This window comes from Dermochelys coriacea, chromosome 4 (genome assembly GCF_009764565.3).
Source record: "Dermochelys coriacea isolate rDerCor1 chromosome 4, rDerCor1.pri.v4, whole genome shotgun sequence".
Lineage (NCBI taxonomy): Eukaryota > Metazoa > Chordata > Testudines > Dermochelyidae > Dermochelys > Dermochelys coriacea.
The window spans coordinates 40,313,377-40,335,548 of NC_050071.1; the positions used below are offsets into that span (position 1 = coordinate 40,313,377).

Sequence of the window (22,172 nt, forward strand, 5' to 3'; positions counted from 1 at the left end):
GCTCCGCGCTCCGCCCCCCGCCCCGCGCACGCCGCCGGCTCTCGGGCGCGCGCCGCCAAACCACCTAAGCGGTCACGCGCCAGCCGCGGAGCATTGGAAGAAAGTTACCAGCTGAGGGCGGGGCGGGGCGGAGCCGGAGCCGGAGCCGGAGTCGCGGCTGGGCCGGGAGAAACGGGTGCTGCGTGCGGGGCTGTCCGGGGCTGGAGGTGAGACCGCTGGAGCCGCGGGTCTGCAGCCGGAGCGCGGGCGAGCGGCAACTCCGCCAGTCCAGGCGTGGGGTCCCGGGGCCAGGTTGCGACGCCCGGAGCTGCGGGGTGGGGCAGCGCGGCGGAAGGGTAGGGCGGCAGCGGCGGGGATCAGCCCTGGCGCGGGGGGTCCGGTCCGCCTGCCCCGGGGGTGTCCGCGATCTGCGCGGCGCTGTGCGCGCCCGCCCGCCGGGAGAGGGGACCTGCCGAGCGCAGCCGCCTGCCCCCGCTCTGCCCTGCGGTGGGGGCTGTGTCGGGGTGGGGGGACTTCACAGTGACGTGGTCCCGGCTGTCGTGGTGCTCACCAGCCTCGCGGAGCCTCAGCGCACCTCCCCACCTGTTTCCTAGCCCCCTTCTGGCTTCAGGCTTCCTCCCACCCGTCCCCTTCTCCCACCGCGGCGTGATCAGTTGTTAAAATGTCTTTAAGGCACTAGTGCCACCCCGGCTCTAAATAGATGCGAACGTCTCGGGGTAACTGTTTGCCTCTCTCCTCCAGGCGATGCTTCTGCTTATTCATTGGTTTTCAAGTGGCCGTTTTGTTAAACGGCATATATGGCGGGGGGTGGGGGGGGTAGCGTGGTTGCATTGGTGGTGCAACGAGGGATTAAACGCTACTCTGCCCTCTAAATTGAGAACAGTGGTGTGTTTACATTAAAAAAAAATTTCAAAAAAGATATTGATACTTTACATGTTGCTACAACTCCTATAAACAAACTTATTGATTTAGTCCCCTCCTAATGAGACTGTAATATTAAATCAATGCAAGCTCATACTTATGTATGTAAATGTATAAAGCAAAGGTAGAAGGCATGTGACAGCTAGGTTAAACATTAAGTAGTATCTTATGGACCTGTTGTAAATGTTCTTTGAAAACAGGAAATGCAAGTACAGGTATAATGGAGTGGATTTCCACTGCTAGAAATTTGATCACTTGTAGCATAATATACAGCTCCTAGAGTTTATATATATTTTATACGAAGAATGTTTCAGAAGCTATGTGTGAACTGCACACTCGGCCTGAAATGTGTAAGTTATGTACATTTATTCCTTAATTGGACATATTTGGTTTTCTGTGCACTTCCATTGTCTAACAAGCTTTTCAGACCTTTGAGAACAAACATGGAGAAATGTAGTTGTATTGTCCATTCTTTCTGTAAACCATCTTTTTCCTGGTGTGCTTCATAAAAGAAAACATGCAGCATCTGCTAAATATATTTACTTGCATCCTAATCCTGTAAAGACTTAAACACTTACTTAACTTTGAAATCAATGGGACCATTCAGAGTGCCAAAAATTAAACATGAATCTTTTCCATGATTAGGTGCCCAGAGGCTACTTTGGATTATGTATTGAAATTACTGTACATTTGTGAATCTAAACATGGTTGACTCATTTCTGTTTTACTATCCTATTCTTATGGAATGAAGGCATAATTTGAGGTATTAAAAGGGTGAGAGTTCATACTATATTTTTAAAAGTAAAGTTTTGCAGCTTGATTAACCAAAGTGGTGCTGTTTGTTACCAATAAAGTTTTTTTTATAACACAAGTAAGCAATATTATTATTAAAGTTACAACATTTGTATCAACTATTTTTGTTTATAAATGTGTATTGTAGATAATAAAAACCCTTTTAAGGATATACTTCACTGAATCAGAGTCATACACAGTTTTTCAACATGTATGAAATATATTAACATTTTTAACCGAATTCTGGAGAAACCCACCCATCCCCCTTCTGAGGAGGTTATGTACGTATGCATACATTCACACACTCTGCGTGTGTGTGTGTGTGTGTGTGTATACACACACACATACAGTATTAAATACAAAGACTGCATTAGTACTCACATAAAGCATCTCAAGCTTCACAACTTATGATACCTGGTGCAGAAGAATCTTTTGCAATGTTACTTATAGAAATGATAAATCGTTTGTACTAATGTCTGAGGAAAAATAGTTCAACTAATTTTGCAAAAATATCTTTTTCCCCTTAGAATCTCAAAATACATTACAAAGTACATATCACAGTGAAATACACAAATCTCTGTGGCTTGGAGAATGGTAGCTGAGCAACTAGTGCATAATAGTATGGGGAGTGGAACTTTTAGCCTAGACACTGAAGCCTGTTCTTACAGATATTTGTCAGTGTGCCCTCTGTTTTTTATGTATAGTAAATATATTAACTAATGATGCTTAAACAGGAATAAGTCATCTCTGACCTTGCCTTCTGTTAAGGTATAGCTAAGTAGCACCTGCGTTCTAAAGGTTGTATGGCACCATGAGCAGATAACACATTTCTCAAGAGTCCTCCTACTAAACATTAAACAGCTATTAAACAGCTTAATTTGATTAAATATTTAGCAACTTTTACATAAAAGTAATGTTTTAAAAATATCTCTTCAGAGAGGAAATGGATCATGCATCTGTACATGTACCGTAGAGGTCAGTGATTTCCATGCAAAATATATTAGAGCAAACTTCATTTATAGGTATGAGATCAATAATGTCACTTTAAATTAGATTGTGTTGATAGTGCAACATTGTTCCAACGAAGCCATCTCAGTGTAAGAAACTCTTGGTGTACTCATTTCAGCCTTATTTTATTACTTGTGGTAGTGCCTAGAGGGTCCTAGTTATGGATCGGGATTTCATTGAGTAAGGCATCATACAAACATGTAATGAAAAGAGGATTCTCTGCTCCAAAGAATATGATGACAGACAACAGGTGGATATCACAAACAGCCAGGGGTACCACAAGATAACAGTAAGACTATCCTGATTAGTGTAATAAGCAGCAAACTGCTTAGTCATGCCAAATGTTTGTGAGCATAAGTGAGTTTTAAGGAGGCTACGGCAATGGCTTTGAGGATTACTGCAGGGAACTGCCTGTGTATATGGGGTGGCATGGGAGAATGCAGAAGATGCTTGTTGGAAAACTTCACTAAAGGAGAACAAAGGCTGGTATTGCGGAACAGCGCAGTTTTGGTGGTTCTGTACAATATAAATGTACAGCAGGGAAAAGCGATGTATGGTTTTACAGTGAAGACAAGTAGTTTGTACTTGATGTAGTAGAGATGGGGATTCAGTGGAAATACATGAAGTGTGTGTGGGAGGTCGGATGCAGTTTTTTGCAGCTGTGTTTGAATGGATGGGGAGTAAGATGGCGTTTGTGAGGATCAAATGGGGGATGTTGTAGTACTGAAGCTGTAAAATGAGAATCTGGACCAGAGTTCTAGCTGTATGGACAGAGAGAAAAGGCTGTATCTTAAATATGTTGTGCTGGAAGAAGTGGCAAGATTTAGATACCTTCCACATGTTGAGAAAATGGTCTGAGTCAAAGATGGATTCCCAGATTACAGATTTGAGGGATCATGATGGTGAAAGTGGGGAGAGCTTGTAGGGGGAAGATGAAGAGCTCAGTTTTGGCTGTGTTGAGTGTAATCAGATGGCTTGTGACATATCTTTGTGGATGCCCAGCCAATATTTTAGATAAGCTTATGAATCATTTAGTGTAAAGATTATAGTTACAAAGGCATGTCTTTGAATGAGATCTGCAAAAGAGGTTGTGGTATGAAAAGAGGAGGGGGCCAAGAATGGAGCCTGTTAAACCTGCACTGAAAGCTGGAATGGGGATGAGAAGGATCCTCAAACCAAAATGCTGAATGATTAGAGAGGCAGGAAGATAGAATAAGAGCCCAGGCAGGAGAAAATTTCAAATGAGAGCATGATTAACTGTGTTGAATACAATTGACCAAGGAAAGCAAAGAATATCAGGTTTGAGACTTTGGTGAAAGCTGTTGTACTAAACTGTGTGCTGATATTTTTATTTAAGTGGAAATTTGTCTCTTTATGACAAAATCTAAAGATGACCTGTTGCTTTGGGGAAATTTTGCTCAGCATTGCAATGATGGGTATTTCTAAAGTGGAGTCCTAATGAAACGTGTTAGGCTACTTTGTAAATCATAGAACTGTATTCTTCATCTCTGTTCAAAGTAAACAAATGGAAAATTGGGGTTACGTTATCAGTTTAGGGTAGAACATTGGAACTTCTATGTGAGAATAACTGTACTTTAAATAGATTTAATATGCTATTGACTTCCTATTTCAATGGTAGTTTTGTTTTGCCTGGGCAGGGACTTGGGGAATGGAATTGGTATTCTAAGTCAATATTTTGCTCAAAAGCTTGAAAGTGTGTGGTTTCCTATTCAAAGCTAACATAAGAGTGACAACTTTTGTAGGGTATGTCTACACAGCAGCTGGGAGATGGGATTCCCAACTTGGGTACATATATATATGCACTAACTGTTTTGAGCTAGTGCTTAAGAATAGTTGTGTGGTGGCAGCAGCAAGGGCGGGAGCTTGGATTAGCTGCCAATATATAATCAGTCATCCCACCTGACCCCCAGGGTATGCACTCAGGTGGCTAGCCAAGCTACCATCCATGCTGCCTCAGCCACACCGCTATTCTTAAGTGCTAGTTTGAGCCAAGTTAGAAAATGTATGTCTACTTGAGCTGGAAAACCCATCTCCCTGCTGTGGACATACCCTTAGGCCTGGGCTACACTGTGGGTGGGTTTCGAACTAAGATACGCAACTTCAGCTACACTAATTGCGTAGCTGAAGTCAAAGTATATTAGTTCGACTTACCTGGCCGTCCTCATAGCGGTAAGTCGATCACGGCGGCTGCCCCATCGACTCCACTTACTCCTCCTGCCGAGGTGGAGTACAGGCGTCGATTCGGGGATGGATTTATCACGTCTAGACTAGATGCGATAAATCGGTCACTACCCACAGATCTAGCAGGTGACTGCACTAAAGAAGAATATTGGGATGATATTACTGTTACAAATCAGACCAGTTATGACAAACTTGATGTAGTTCAAAGCAGACTGGATCTGCACTTGAAATTAAACTTACATCTTTTGGTCACTGTTCTCAATTGACTTTTGAGTTACGATCCTATTGAAATGAATATGAGGTTCACACCTCCAGAGTAAATGGTTTGTCTCATTCTGTAGTTTCAAGAAGAGGCATCATACAATTGTTTTACATTTGGAAAGAGATTAGATTGGGGCCTTGAGACACTACCACAGTAGGAAGACCAAATAACCAGGACTAGAACTTTTTTTTTTTAATGGCAGCTTAAATGCTGCAGAGAACACTGAAATTCAGCCTTGATTGCAGGATTTGTCATTTGCTTCTAGCAGAAAGTGACCGTATCTGTAATGATCTCTTTAAATCACTAGCCAAAATTCCAGTCTGATTTCTCCACTCCAAATTAAACCTATTTAATTTCTTTCCTCTTCTACTCCTTCCCTAACAATGCATTTGGTTATTGCCGCTTCTTATTCCTTCTTCTCATTTTAGATCTTAAAACATGGATTTATTGAACTGAATCAGTTTAGAAGCTGATATAGTGCACCCTCTTGTGTTGACACTCATTTTTTTCTGTCTTTTCAATTTTAGCTTAAGTTGATAAAAGCTAAATTGATACTAATCACTGTTAAACTGAAATGAGTGCACAAGCGGGTGTATTGAATTAATTAAATCTGTTTCTAAATTAATTTAGTTAGTGACACAACTTTTCTGTTGTAGACAGACAAGGCTTCATTGTGACCTCATCACAAGCTTCCTCCACTTATGCCCACCTGCGTTTCTGGCGTACAGTACATTCATGCATCACAAAATTCTGGACACTGCAAAGGAAAGTGCTAGCACTAATCAGATGACTTACCCTTTGCTATGTGTGACCATACCACTACCACTAGGATGGTCCAGTGCTTGGAAAAGATTAGCTTGTGGATGAAGAATAGTTAATTGAAGCTGAACCCAAGCAAGATACAGGGTATTAACTAAAAAGGTGTTTAATGTTTAACTCAATTAATGCTAAACACAATATTAACAAGGGTGAAGGCTCTTGGGCCAGATTAGGGGAACAGGTTAAAGAATATGTAAATTAGATGAAATTCACCCTAGAGTATTTAAGTAACTAGCCAAAGCAACAATAAGTGTTTATCTTGAAGAACTCATGGAGGATAGATGAGGTCCCAGAGGACTAGAGTGAGCAAAAAGCTTAGCTCTTAGTCCTCTTCAAGAAGGGGACTAAGAAGGAACTTGGCAATTATAGACCAGTTAGGCTAACTTTGATTCCCTGAGAAATACTGGAACAAAATTATAAAAGTTTGTTCAAACCTGGATGATGATAAGGTCGTAAGTATTAGCCAGTATTGATTTGGTCAGGAACAAATCCTGCCAAACCATCCTATAGTGCATTTGCGGATGGGGGCGGAGAAGTAAACATGACATATCTGGACTTTAGTAAAGCTTTTGACACAGTCCCATAAGCAGACTAGGGAAATACTTCATTTAGACCATTACTATAAAGCGGGTACACAACGGATTGAAAGACTGTACACAAAGAGTAGTTATTAATATTTCTCTTTCAAACTGTGAGGGCATGTCAACTGAGGTCCCACAGGGGCCTGCCTTGGGTCTGGTACTATTAAATATTTTCATTAACTGTTTGGGTGATGGAGTGGAGAGTATGCATATAAAATTTGCAGGGGACACCAATGTGGGAGGGGTTGAATGCTCTTTGGAGGACTGGAAATTCAAAATTAGAATTAAAAATGATTTTGATAAATTGGAGAATTGGCCTGAAATAAATAAGACGAAATTCAATAGACAAGTGCAAAGTACTACACTTTAAGAAGGAAAAATCAAACTCTCAATTACAAAATGAGAAATACCTGGCTGGACAGTAGTACTGCTGAAAAAAATTGGGAGGTTGTAGTGGATCACAAATTGAATGTTCTGTTGTGCCAAAAACAAAAAAAAGGAAGGGGGGGGGGGAAGAGAGAGAAAGAAAGGGCCAGTGTTATTCTGTATTCACAGGAATGCTGCATGTAAGACACAGGGAGATACATTGCTGTTGTCTACTGAGCATTGCTGAGGCTTCAGATGGAGATGGTTTTTAAGAACAGGTTAAACTAACACCTGTCGGGAATGGTCTAGGTATACTTAACTCTGCCTGCTCAAGGAAAGATGAATTAGATCAGTAGTTCCCAACCAGGGGTCTGGGGCCTCCTGGGGGCCTCAAGGAAGTTTCAGGGGGGGCCTCCAAGCAGGGCCAGCATTAGACTCACTGGGGCCCAGGGCAGAAAGCCGAAGCCCCACAGCATGAGGCTGAAGCCCAGGTCCCTGAGTCCTACATTGCTGCTATTCTATTCTAATGGGGTAAGGAAAGCATTCTGAAGAGTTTGCAGGCACAATGCAGTCTCCATTGGTTGAAGGTACTTGCCCACAATTCGTCAAATTAGTTTGTAGTTCAGGAGTACTCCTGGATTCTTCATTGATGCAAAGCTGTCGTCTAGCAACATCCTACCACCTTTGGTTGGCTAGGAGATTCCATCCCTTCCTGGAGAACGATGACCTGGCCTCAGTTGTTCATGCCTTCATCATCTTGACTGTACTACAGCAATGTAGCATATCTTTGCATGGACCTTTCAGGAAATTCAGCTGGTATAGAATGCTGCAGCATTGTCTCCTCAGTATTACTGGCTTACTGCAATCACATCAGTCCAGTTCTCCAATCAAACACTGGCTTACTGTAGAATCTCAGGTCAAGTACAAGGTTTTGGTACTTTTTCTTTAAGGTGCTCAATTACATGGGCTCAGGGTATCTGAAAGACTGCCAAAAGCTCTGGAATGAAGACTCTGGTTGACAACTTTGCTCCTCTGGCACAGTGCAACTTTCTACAGTAAGAGTGAACTTATCTCTGCAGGAGACAGAGCTTTCTCAGAGGCTGGCAAATGATTCTGGAATCAATGCCCGCAGGAATTAAGAACCATCACAGACCATACCACCTTCTGAAGTGCAAGGCTCTTTTCCTTGACCTTGCCTTCTCTAACAAACATATTAATGTGTCTTTCTCTCTGTCTCTCTATATAAATAAAATAAAAAATCCCCCCACCCCCTACTTCACTGAATGTATGCTGTGGAAAGGTTGAGAGAACAAATGTGACAATGGTAGTCATATTGCTTAATGTTGTCCTCACAATAGTAGTTGCACACAGTATAAGATTTATAGCTTCTAAGAGCATAAGGAACTGCTATGATCATCTAGTCTGACCCCAAAAGTCATAGAGCTTCCCCAAAATAATTCCTAAAGGGTATCTTTCAGGAAAACATACAATCTTGATTTAAAAATTCAGTGATGGAGAATTCACCATGTCCCTAGGTAGATTGTTCCAGCAACTAATTACCTTCTCTGTCAAAAGTGTATACCATATTTCCTGTCTGAATTTGTCTGACTTTAACTTCCAGTTGTTGGAGTATGGTGTTCATGTCTCTGCTAGACTGAAGAGCACATTATTAAATATCTGTTCCCGTATAGATACTTAGACGATCATCAAGTCACCCTTAGTCTCTTGGGTACTCAAAAGCACAGTCTGTTTAGCTTATGTGTACATTGCAATAAAACATGTGTAGCTGACCCATGTCAGCTGACTTACACTTGTGGGGCTATAAAATTGCAGTGTAAATGTCTGGGCTCTAGCCCACACCTGAATGTCTAAACTGAAATGTTATAGCCCCGCAAGTTTGAGTCAGATGACATGACCAACCACAGGTGTTTCATTGCAGAGTAGACATACCCTTTGAGGCATGTTTTCTGAACCTCATCAACATCCTTCTTGAATTGTGTATGCCAGAACTGGACATGGTATTCTAGCAGTGGGCACACCAGTGCCAAATACAGAGGTAAATAATCTCTCTACTCCAATTCGAGATTCTCTGTTTATGCATACTAGGATCACATTAGCTGTTTTGTCCACAGAGTAGCATTGGGAGCTCATGTTCAGCTGATTATTCACCATGACCTCCAAAGTTTTGTCAGTCACTGCTTTCTGGGATAGAGCCTCGCATTCTCTAAGTTATGGCCTACGCTCTTTGTTCCTAGAGATATCCATTTAGCCATATTAAAATGCATATTGTTTGCTTGTGACCAGTTTACCAAGTGATGTCACTGATTCAGAACGATCTGCTTGTCCTCTCATTTACCTTTCTCTTAATGGTTGTCATCTGCATGGTTGTCATCTGTGATGATTTTGTTTTCTTCTAGGTCATTGATAAAAATGTGAAACAGCATAGGGTCAAGAACAGATCCCTGTGGGACCCCATTGGAAACGCACCTGCTCAATGACTATCCCTATTTAGTTACGTTTTGAGGCCTATCCATTATCCAGTTTTTAATCTATTAGTATGCGCCATGTTAATTTTATATTCTAGTTTTTGAATCAAAATGTTGTGTAGTACCAAGTCGAATGCCTTACAGAAGTCTGTGAGTTAACACTGTTACCTTTATCAACCACATTTGTAATCTCATCAACAGACCATATCAAGTTAGTTTGACATCTGTTTTCCCAATTAATTAATGGCATGTTGATTGCCATTAATTATTTGCCCCTTCTTTAATTCTTTATTAATAGAGTCAATATCAGCTGCTCCATTAACTTGCTCGATCAATGGTCAGGCTGGTATGGTTGTCCTTTTTTATTTTTTTTTTAAAAATTGGCACAATAGCTTTCTTCCCATCTTGGAATTTTACCAGGGCTCCAAGAGTTATTGAAAATCAACATTAATGGTCCAGGGAGCTTCTGAGCCAGCTCTTTAAAAACTCTTGGATGCAAATTATTTGGACCTGCTGATTTTAAATGTCTGACTTTAGTGGTTTCTGTTCTGTTTAACATACTCCAGAGATACCAGTGGAATGCAAAGAATATCACCATATGATGAGATTGTCATGTCTTTCCTCAAATACAGAACGAAAATATTTTATTGAATACTTCTGTATTTTTTTTATTTTATTTTATTATTAATTGCATCATTTTCCATCTGGTAATGGACAATTATCGTTGTCTGGATTTTTTTGTTCCTAATATATTTTAAAAATTGCTTTTTAGTGTCCTTATCTCTGCTAGCCATAGATTTTTCTGTCCCTTTTCTTCACTTACCGGTTTTCTTCAGTTCCTAACTTCTGATTTATATTCACTAATATAAATTTCCCCTTTCTTCCATTTGTTATACTTGTTTGTTTTTTACAGCTGCCTTTACTTCCCTCTAAACCAAGCCCTGTGTAACCAGAATCTCTATAATATAGAATAATAACAATGGGATGTTATTGTGGACAGGAAAGAGGTGACTCTAGCCACTCCACACCACTGATGACTGGTGTCATTGGTCAGATTGTTAAATGGGGATAGAACGAAGGCTTCCTTCTCAGGGCAGTTCTTCCTATCCCTTGTGTTGAGCTGGTTCTCGGTGACTCTTAACATGCTAGAGAAGGTGGGAGAGGTAGGGTTATAGATTCAAAATTCTACTAGACATCTATAGCTGGTGATGGGCTTGTATGTTCAATTGGATGGAGGTGCAGCTCCAAGTGAACAGACTTTTTTGCCTGGGGAAGAATTGTGGGAGCATCTTTTAAGGTGCGTGATCGTGAGGATTGCACCGTCAGTTAAGTCTTGTGGTATTCTGTTCTTGGACCTTTAAAATGTTTGACATGCAGTTAAATATCCAACTTGTTTGGTTTCTTTCTTAGGTTGACACAAACAACTTAAAGAATTAATATAACAGATGCCAATTTGCTCATTTGTATTCAGAGAAACAGTAATTTGAGCATATTGTTATATAAATGTGGTGTTTTAAGAGACGGTTCTCCAGATTTATCATTGCAGTATTACAATGACAGGTGTATAGATTTTATGTGACCTAGGAATCTTATTTAGATTCCCCCTTGGAGTTGGTAGTAGTAGTAATTTAGATGTGAACACAATGTCTCCTAGGTCAATCCCTGACTTTGCAGAAAAAAATTATTGAAACAGGACAGTAAATTTACTTCGGAATTTCATTAGAGCATTGTGAAATGTAACATGAATCTCACTGATGTGATTATTTTGATCAAATTCATTTTATTTAATTTGTGTGGAGTCTTAGATAAGAGTGAGAACTGTGAATTGCCATGACAGTGAGCGTAGAATTTGTTTTGATGAAGCTCTTGAAGTGAGTCTTTGTAGTTGTTGGATCAAAGTTAGGGAAAAGGAATACATACATTGTGGAAGATTTTTGTTTCTAGGCTATCTGTAAAACGCTATACATATCTAAGTTTTTAGGAATTAAACACTGCTTTATTTTGAAAATTCTTTCGCATAACTTTGTTTAGAAACAATGTATGTACTTATTTCTTTCCAGTCCAATCACAAGCTAGGTATATTTTTCCAGTATGCGCGCACAAATCTTATACCCAGAAACATACAAAGACTTTTGATAGCTGTGAGGGGGGGAAAAGGGAAGAATGTTGTTTAGATTTACACTAACTGAAAAGACTGTGTAGTTTTATTTCAGCTTTTCCTTCAATAAAAGTAGTTCTGGATTCTGATCTGAATTCCCTCGCACTGTTGCATCAGCTCTCTACCATACAGAGGCAGCAGTGCTATGGGAATAGTGTGTGTGTGTGTGTGTGTGTCTGTCTCTCTCTGGGCTGAGGTATTGGTGCACCATGGGTCTTCCTTAGCACTGCTGCTTCAGTATGCTAGGAAAGCCCTTGAAGTGCTGATTCCTTGGAGTAGTGACATTGGCCTCCGCAGCACAGCTGTCCTTACATCCTCTCTCAACTCCTCCTTACTGCAGTGTTCCATTGTTATCTCTTTATATTTCACAGTAAAGCTTCCAACTGTAACAACAATACTTGTTCAGAATTTTACCTCCTTTAGTGATGATGTGCATATCTGTTGTCACTTCTGCCTGCTTTGACTTCAGAAGTCCTTTTTCATGTTGATCAGTACTATGCAGGTTTCAGAGTAGCAGCCGTGTTAGTCTGTATTCGCAAAAAGAAAAGGAGTACTTATGGCACCTTAGAGACTAACAAATTTATTAGAGCATAAGCTTTCGTGAGCTACAGCTCACTTCAGCTGTAGCTCACGAAAGCTTATGCTCTAATAAATTTGTTAGTCTCTAAGGTGCCATAAGTACTCCTTTTCTTTTTGCGAGTACTATGCAGTTATCTTCACCTCTGTCTTCCTTTGCTTAAATTGCATTTGCTCCTTTTTGGAAGAATGGCAGTTACGTAAAGAAGGACACTTTTTCACTATAAGACTCTCCCCTTAGAATTTTCTCACTTTCAGGTGTTTTGTTTTAATAACTTTAAGGTTATATAAGATGTTTTCTTAAACTGGTTTGCATTTACAATTTTTATTAAATTGTAGCTTTTTTTTCTTCTGGGTATATTTAAATAATCTTAAGGAAAATGAAGTCATCACTTTTTGGTAATAACCTATTACCATGGACTTTGAGGTCGGTTTTAAATAGAGATTTAAATTTTATATTGAAATTTCTTAAATTCTTTGCTCAATGCAGTTGTAGACATGTAAACTACTTGTTTCCTGCATTTTTAAGATCAAATTACGTATGGTTGGGATACAGTAAAATCATAAACCAAAATCATGGGGTTATGCACTGGTCAACACAGACTTTTGGTGAAGTTCCAGTTATTGATTCTTACTAACGCAGAGTTCCAGTGTGCCCTTTAAAGATGGGGCATCCAGATGGGAGGAAGTCTAGGAATAAAAAGGGAGATAATTTTAGGGGTGCAAAGTTTTCTCATTAGGGATGTTTTTGAAAGGCAGATATTTTTGGTTCTATATGCAGTCTCGTTTTCTTTACAGTTGAAAAGATGTTGAATTGTTTAGCCATAAAAATGTTTGTTGGGACTACATAGTTGGGTGAAACAATTATCTGTTCTTTACAGCATTCTAAACAAAAATTGTAATCCTTAATTGGCACTTGCATGACATTTAAGATTGCCACAGTATGGGGGAAAAGATGATATAGGGATGAAGCTGCGCTTTCAAAACCGTTAGTATATTATTTTTAGTAGCTTATTTATGTGCACTGTTTAAGATGTGGGGTGAAATTCTGGCTTCCTGGCCTCGCTGCCATCAAGAACTTTTACCTTGGTTCCTTCACTCTTTTCTATACACATGACTTTTAATTCTTCTTGCCTAGCAGCTAATCCTTGGGTTTGTTTTGGGCTACTCTCTGAAATAAGGAAGTTATAGTATGCCAGTGACTTTTGTGATGCAGACCTAAATGTATAATCCAGTATTTTGAGTTTAAAATGTTGGCTGTGAATATGTAACGATGATAACCTTCTTGCTGTCATATAATGCATATACAAGAGTAACAACTATTGTGGCTGTAAATTGAGAAGCCAAAACTGATGCAAAGATTCACTAGGTGTGACAACAGAGTACTCAGGTGGCCAGTTCAATTGATATTGGTACAAAATGTAGGAGAACCCGGCTAACCCAATTGCTATATTATTAAAGAAATGTTTTTCAAAACATTCATAGACAATAATATGAAATAATGAGAATACAGTATAATCTGGTATCAAGTAAATCCATCCCTATCATCTGTTTAGTTTTTTTAAAAAAAACAAAACAAAACAGAGAAATATTTATCAGTAGATATTTCACACATACAAACATTAGGATTATCAAATCAAAACCTTTACTGAGTAGTGATGTTAGGGTTCCCTCATCACTCTGAACTCTAGGGTACAGATGTGGGGACCCGCATGAAAGACCCCCTCAGCTTATTTCTATCAGCTTAGGTTAAAAACTTCCCCCAAGGCACACATTCTTCCTTGTCCTTGGACGGTGTCACTGCCACCACAAAGATTTAGGAAAAGGACCACTTGGAATTCCTGTTTCCCCAAAATATCCTCCCAAACCCCTTCACTCCCTTTCTTGGGGAGGCTTGAGAGTAAACAAGGTGAGCACAGACCAGACCCTTGGGTTTTTAGGACACTAAAAACCCCAATCAGATTCTTAAAAACAGAACTTTATTATAAAGGAAAAAAAGTAAAAGAATCACCTCTGTAAAATTAGGGTGGAAGGTAATTTTACAGGGTAATAAGATTTAAAACAGAGGATTCCCCTCTTAGCATAGGGGAAATTCCTCTTAGCATAGGGGAAATTCACAAGCTAAAATAAGAGATACTTTAATGCATTTCCTTGCATCTAAATTTACAGAAATAGTATCATTCAGTAGGAGCTAGATTACTTGCTTGGTCTCTCTCTCTCTCTTTGTCTTGGAGAGAACAACAAAGAGCACAAACAAAAAAATTCCCCTCCCCCCAATTTGAAAGTATCTTCTTTCCCCATTGGTCCTTCTGGTCAGGTGCCAACTAGGTTAATGGAACAGATTAACCCTTTACAGGTAAAGGAGGGATTTTATGCTACCCTTAGCTGTATGCTTATGACCCCCTCCCCCATCATAGATTGTGTTGGACACCCTGCTCCACACTGGCTGTGACTTTTTCCTGGGGCTCTAGGAGAAAACAGAATTAATAGGACACATGCACCTCTAGATATACTACTGATTATATAAAAACTAACAATACTTTCCACATTTCAAGGACGATTTAATCAGTTGATTCTGGGAAACTATCACGGGAGAGGGCATCAGCCACTTTGTTTGAAGCTCCTGAAATGTGTTGTATTTCAAAATCAAAATTTTGGAGAGCTAAACTCCTCTGAAGAAGTTTATTATTGTCCTTGACGGTACGAAGCCACTTCAGTGCAGCATGGTTGGTTTGCAGGTGGAAACGCTGTCCCCAAACGTATGGGTGTAGCTTTTCTAGCGCGTACACAATGACGTAGCATTCCTTTTCGCAGATTGACCAGTGGCTTTCCTTCTCAGACAGCTTTTTGCTGAGAAACACGACAGGATGGAATTCTTGATCCGGTCCTTCCAGCATTAAAACTGCTCCCACACCATGCTTGGACGCATCCATGGTTACTAGGAAAGGTTTGTCAAAGTCTGGGGCCCTTAGCACAGGGTCAGACATGAGTGTCGCTTTAAGCTGATTCAAGGCCTTCTAACACTCTTCAGTCCACTGAGCTGCATTTGGCTGTTTCTTTTTGGTTAGGTCTGTCTGTGGGCGGCGATTTGGCTGTATTGCGGTACAAATTGCCTGTAATACCCAGCCAAGCCTAAGAAGGATTGGACCTGTTTCTTTGACTTTGGGACAGGCCACTTTTGGATAGCATTCACTTTGGCCTGTAAGGGGTTGATAGTTCCTTGACCCACCTGGTGTCCAAGGTAAGTCACTCTGTTTAGGCCTATTTGATACTTCTTAGCTTAACAGTTAGTCCTGCCTCTCTTATGCGCTCAAAGACTTTTTGTAGATGTTCCACGTGTTCTGCCCATGAATCAAAAAAGATGACCACATCAAGATAGGCGACTGCAGATTCTCCCAATCCTGCTAGGAGACCATCTACACATTTTTGGAAGGTGGTGGGTTCATTTCGTAGCCCGAAAAGGAGCACATTAAATTCATACAGCCCTACATGGGTGATGAAGGCTGAGCTTTCCTTGGCGGATTCATCCAACGGTACTTTCCAGTACCTCTTGGTTAAGTCTAAGGTAGACATGAACTGGGCACATCCCAGTTTCTCCAATAGCTTATTTGTGCGTGGCATTGGATAGTTGTCTGAGCGAGTTACAGCATTTAGCTTATGGTAGTCCACGCAAAAGCATATCTCCCCATCTGGTTTGGGAACTAGAACCACTAGAGATGCCCATGCACTGTCAGAGGGGCGGATTACACCCATCTGTAGTATGTCCTGGATCTCCCATTCTATAGCAGCTTTGGCTTGAGGAGACACCTGGTAAGGTTGGGCTCTAATTGGGCGAGTATTACCTGTGTCAATGGAGTGGTATGCCCATTTGGTCTGTCCTAGGGTGGCTGAGAACACTAGCACGAAGCTAGTGCACAGCTCCTTGATTTGCTGTCGCTCCATATGTCAGAGGGTCATTGAGAGGTTCAATTCCTCCATGCCACGATTACTTTTTCCTACGTAGTAGACACCTTCAGGTCACTCAGCGTCCTCACCTCCGTGGGCTGTAAACTGACAAACCTTTAATTCTCTGGAATAAGAGGGCTTTAGAGAATTAACATGGTACACTTCAGGCTTTAGGTTTGAGGTGGGGGATGCTATGAGATGGTTAACAGCACGCAGGTGCTCTTGGATCATGAATGGCCCTTCCTACGACACTTCCATCTTATTGGCCTGGAGCTCCTTCAAGACCATGACCTCGTCCCTACTTGGAAGGAATGCTCTCTGGCATGTTTATCATACCATGCTTTTTGCTCTTCCTGGGCTTGTTTTAGGTTTTTCTCTAGCAAGGGCCAAAGAGGTTCGGAGGGTGCTTTGTAGGTTGTTTACAAAGTACAGAATGTTAGTTCCTGGAGAAGGCATAAACCCCTCCCATTGCTGTTTCACCAACTGTAATGGCTCCTTAACATCGCGGTCATACACAAGTTCAAATGTTGCAAACCCTAAACTGGGATTTGGTACAGCTCTGTAGGCAAAGAGTAACTGCTGCAACACTAGGTCCCAATCACTGGAGTACTCATTTACGTATTATGACCCCCAATGATCCATTAAACTTCTTCACCAGGCCATTTGTTCGATGGTGTGGCCACCAAGTGGTTCACCCCATGAGCTTCCCAAAGGCTTTTCATGGTTTCTGCCAGGAAATTAGTTCCCAAATCCGTAAGGATGTCCAAGGGCCAACCTGGCAAAAATGTCTGTTAATGTCTGGCACACACTTTTAGCCCTTGCTTAGAGCTACTGCTTCCGGCCATCAAGTGGCAAAATCCATGAAAGTCAGTATGTACTGCTTTCCTCTGGGTGTCCTTTTTGGAAAAGGACCCAAAGTATCCACAGCTACTTGCTGAAATGGAACCTCAATTATGGGGAGTGTCTGGAGAGGGGCTTTGAACTGGTCTCAGGGTTTTCCCACATTTTGACACACCTCACCAGACCGGACATAGGTAGAAACGTCCTTGCCCATTCCCTCCCAGTGGAAGGACTTCCCCAAACAGTTTTTGGTCCTATTCACCCCAGCATGGCCACTAGGATGATCGTGGGCTAAGCTCAAGAGTTTTACCTGGTACTTAGTTGGAACTACCAACTGTCTTTGAGGATGCCAGTCTTCCTGGTGCCCACCAGAAAGAGTTTCCTTGTATAAAAGTCGTCTTTCTACAACAAACTGCAATTGATTAGACGAGCTGAGAGGCAGTGGGTTGTTCCGTGCCGCCATCCAAACTCCCTGAAGGCTTTCATCTGCTTCCTGCTTGGCTTCCTCACTGGATTATGGATTTGGGCTTGGTCCCTCTGAAAGCGATGTAGATGATAGGACTGTTTCTGTTGACTGTGAACCACTCTCCGCTGGTGCACTATGTTGTGTTTCAGGCTCCGGTTGAGCCTCTTGTGCAGGTTTAGCTGCTGCTGCCAGTGTGGGCTTGGTGGTGCCCTCTGGTGTTAGAGTTGCCGATGGGGTTGCAAGCGCTGGATTCAGTGCTGGCAGTGGTTCTGTTGCTGGTTGCTCTGCCAGTTCCAGTTCTGGGACTGGCTCTGGTTGGGTCTCTGCGACTGGATCCACTACTGCTGTTGCAGATGTTGGCATGGGGTCCAGTTCCAACACCTCAGTCTGGGTTTCTGGTAACAGACTGGGCCCTTGTAGAAGGCTCAGGAACAGAGCTAGGTGTGAAGGCTTGCTTAGCATGGCTGAGAGTGACCATTCCCACCCTCTTGGCTAGCTTCACATGATTGGCCAACTCTTCCCCCAGCAGCATGGGAATGGGATAATCACCATAGACTGCAAAAGTCCACATTCCTGACCAGCCCTTGTACTGGACAGGCAACTTGGCTGCAGGCAAATCAAAAGAGGTTGACTTGAAGGGTTGAATCGTCACTTGGGCCGCTGGGTTGATTAATTTGGGGTCTACTAGGGATTGGTGGATAGCTGACACCTGTGCTCCAGTGTCCCTCCACGTGATAACCTTCTTCCCGCCCACACTCAGTTTCCCTTTGCTCTGAGGGTAACTGGGAAGCATCAGGGCCTGTGGACCTTTGGTTTGACCCCGATGCAATGAACTGCAATCTGTTGGGGTTCTTGGGGCAGTTAGCGTTTACATGCCCCACCTTGTTACATTTAAAACATCGCCCAGCTGACTGGTCACTCGGGTGAGGTGGGTTGCTGGAGAATGCTGTGGTGGGACGATAAGTTATCTGGGGTTTTCCTTAGGGTGTAGGTGGGGCCTGGTAGTATGGGGTGGTCTTGGGGTGCCCCTTCTGGTATCCCCCCAAACTGTGACCAGGGTTGTTCCTCTCTGCTACCTCCACCTGTTTTGTTCCCATTTGCCCTGCCTCTCTGGCGGTCTGGGACTACTCGTATCGATCGGCATAAGAAGCAAGACTTTCTTCTGAGTCCATTTTCTTATCCCATAAACACTGTTTTACATCATCATTGGTCATAGTCAGGAACTGCTCATGGACAACCAAATCACACATTCCTTCAAAGCTAGTTGCACTCTTTCCTTTGACCCATTTATCTAACAATTCCTTCATCTGGTTTACATAAACCACATTGCTTAGTCCAGCCCCTCTTTTAAGGGCTCTAAATTTTACTCTCTAAGTTTCAGGTGTAATTTGAAATTGCTTTAAAACCAAATCCTTAAATTTACCATAGTCAGAAGCATCCTCAATAGGCATCTTGTTGAATATGTCCAGAGCTCTTCCAGTCAATTTTGCCACCAATGTGGTCATCTTGTGATCTTCAGGAATTGCATGGAGGGTGCAGAGTCTCTGAGGTGATGAAATATTCAGCAATATAACTGGATTCATCATACTGTGGACATAGTCGCTCCCATTTGTGGATTTTTGGGGTGGTGGAGTCAGCGGCTGAAGGGTTCCATCATTTCCACCACATCACCTCCAGTTCATGTTTCCTCTCTTTTTCTCTCTCCTCCCTAGCAGCTTTTCTCTGGCCACTTGTGCATCGATCACCATCTGTTTTAATTCCAGTTGTCTTTCATGTTTGTTCTTTCTTCCTTCAGCTTTCAATTTGGCTAAATCTAGTTTCTTTTGGACATCACTTTCTGTCATCCTAGCCTCCCTGCGCTTAACCTAGCCTACCCTGAGAGCTAGAAAGAAAAAAAGAGGAAAAAAACAAAACCCAGCTTGTGAATTACCTTGCTGTAGCTTAACTACTTTGCCTTGAGGCAGAGAAGAAGAAAAAAACCCTCCAGCTGCTCTCAGCTTAAAAACAAAAGTATCCTTTAAAAACAAAACAAAACAAAACACCTCCTTGACTTCAAGCAGCCAAACGAAAAAATATATATTTTTTTAAATCCTAAGGTCTGTGCTTCTGGTTCAAAATGATCCCACTGTGTTGCCACCATGTCAGGGTCCCCACGTCCCCACCCTAGAGTTCAGAGTGGGGAGGGAACCCTGACATGATGAAGTACAGTTTATCAAAGTCACCCCAATATTAATTCAACTTTGAGATCCTAAGTGAGAAAAAACAGATTTCATGCAACTGTGCTGTATGGTTTCAGAAGTCAGCACCCAAACTAATTAGATTATAGTCTTAATAGAATAAACAATATCTGGACTATGATGAATACTGAACCACATCAAATTGATCTTTTCCATCTTAACACTTTTTCCGTGTAATAGACTTTAACTCCTCTCTCTATGAAACTCCATTTACCTTTTAATTGTTACCTGGTTTTATTCTCTTAATATACTGTTCTAAAGGACGTACTTTAAAACTTTTTTTTTCTCTGTTACAGGTTTACTGGGAAAATAATGAAATAAAATACGGAGTTTTCTCTACTGGAATATATTTCATGGACCAGTGGAGAGAGACCCTATGCTGTTAGAAGGAAAAGGAAGACTTAAGGAAATGAGAGAACAGCAGTATAAAACCAGACAAGAATTTTCTATTTTTGTAATATATTAAGGCCATAGTGTTCAAGAATTCTCTTCCAACTCGTGTTTTGCAGTAATACTTTGAAACAAAGACATCCCTAGAAGGAAAGGTCAGATACTGGGTGGCATGCTCAGCAAGAACTTTCATTCTAACAAAGGTGGACCTTCAGAATATTTTAATTTTAACAGGACATCATCAGTTTTATGGGTTTTTCATTCTTTTTTAGTCTCCAAAGCTCCAAAACTTTTTGTGGGATTACAAATTTAGTTGACAGACTGTTCCTGATAAATAGCCAACAGCTGCAGAAGACAAACTCTTTACGTGGATGCCATTGTACTATCTGAACAGAATGCCATGACTTTAAGTCACTTCTCATAAGTCCTCCTTCTTTGCCTTGCACTCGTCATATCCTTAAAGATATTAAAAGTGCAAATAGCTTGATTTTTATATACATTTTAAAAAAAATAATGGCGTGGGTGAAGTTCTTGCGGAAACCTGCTGGTAACCTTGGAAAAGTGTATCAGCCTGGAAGTATGTTGTCCTTGGCCCCTACCAAAGGCTTGTTAAATGAGCCAGGACAAAACAGTTGCTTTCTTAACAGTGCTGTACAGGTAGGAAAAGATTGTCACCTCTTTTACACTTTTTTTTGGTAAATAAGTTGATATTTACAGAAATTTGTTTGCATTATGAACACATCTGTTCTTTTTGAAAGGCTCTTAAACCTTTTGTGTAATGTATATCTTTCTTGCACTCTAGAAGTACAGTAAGTTTTTCATTTATGATTTTGACTGTGATCATGCTTTTCTTAATCTGTTGATGATGATCCATACTGAATTTATGTTGGGCAGGATATGTTTGTAGTCTTAATTCACAAAGTGTACCAGACAACTTTCTTAATTGGACCAGGGTTTTTCTTTTTTACCTAAACTACTATCACTTGAGAATTTAGTGTATAGATCTATGGTGCTTAGTCCAAATTGTTTTTGTTAGTACCTTGGACTGAATTCTATTTTATCCTTTTTTTGGTCAAAGACCTGATTCTTATCTCAGGCATGTGTATATAGCAACAAATCTATGTAGTATCTATGATCAGAAACTTGTTCCATGTTCCCTTCTTATCAAGGAAATAAAACATAGATTTGCTTTTGCTGTATAAAAGCATATATTTTAAAAAGCTACTTCTTAATGTGTATGTCTTGCTACATACTGCATGTTTTTTAGAACTGTAGTTCATCTATCAACGTGTTCTAAATACCATCGTAGGTTTCAAAATTTACCATAAATTAAGCTTAAAGGCATTCTCCTGGGATGCTGTGTGGTGATAAACTTCCTTTCAGAGGGAAGCTATTTTGTGCCTAAATATAGAGCTATTTTTTATGTTCTGTAGGTTAGTCCCACAAATGCATATTATTCTCCTAACTGTGATGCCAGCCCAATAAAAAGCCCTTGTTAACATGGGGAAAAAACCTAGTTCCACAGTATATGATAACTTTTCCCATGTTGCCAGTGGGCAGAATACCAACAAAAATCAGTCTGAGTAGTGTTGGATCTCAAAACGTTTTGATGTCAAACAAAATTTTTAATGAAATTCAATTTTTAACATACATATTGCTGTTTTCTGTTTATCCTTTGTTATCCTGCTGTAAGGCATCTTTCCTATTCTTGATATTTACATTATCTTTAAAAAGGAGGAAGGGGAACATCAGTCTTTTGTGTACTACACTTTAATGAGATCTGTTGTAAAACAGTTTCATGTAAAAAGCTAAAACGCACAAACAATGTGTAGCCTTTTAGATCATACCAGCGTAACTACATTGCAGTACTCTTTAGATTATGGTGGCAATTATGTCCTTTGACAAAGAGTTTGCAGCATCAATGGATCTATGCCAGCTGTCAAAATGTTACTATTTTTAAATTATCTGGCTGTATTTTTATTTAAACCAACATGGAATGATATGGATACAGCAGAATGAATATGTTGCTTTACATTCATTTTAATGGGAACAACCTGACCTATGTTCAGTTTAGTTTTGCTTTTCCCTTAGGGTGCCCTAAAATTAAAGCTAAAGTCCATTTT

At 40.9% G+C, this 22,172-nt stretch overlaps 1 protein-coding gene across 2 annotated transcripts in view; it reads left to right on the forward strand.

Moving 5' to 3' along the window:
* Window positions 1-73: 73 nt before the first annotated feature.
* Window positions 74-22,172, forward strand: part of USP53 (ubiquitin specific peptidase 53) — a 64,018-nt gene continuing 41,919 nt past the window's right edge. For both annotated transcript variants that reach the window (XM_038399225.2, XM_043513426.1), the window contains exons 1-2: window positions 74-206; window positions 19,956-20,706. In XM_038399225.2, the coding sequence (XP_038255153.1) occupies window positions 20,563-20,706 (144 nt within the window). In that variant the 5' untranslated portion in view covers window positions 74-206; window positions 19,956-20,562. The remainder of the gene's footprint in view (window positions 207-19,955; window positions 20,707-22,172) is intronic.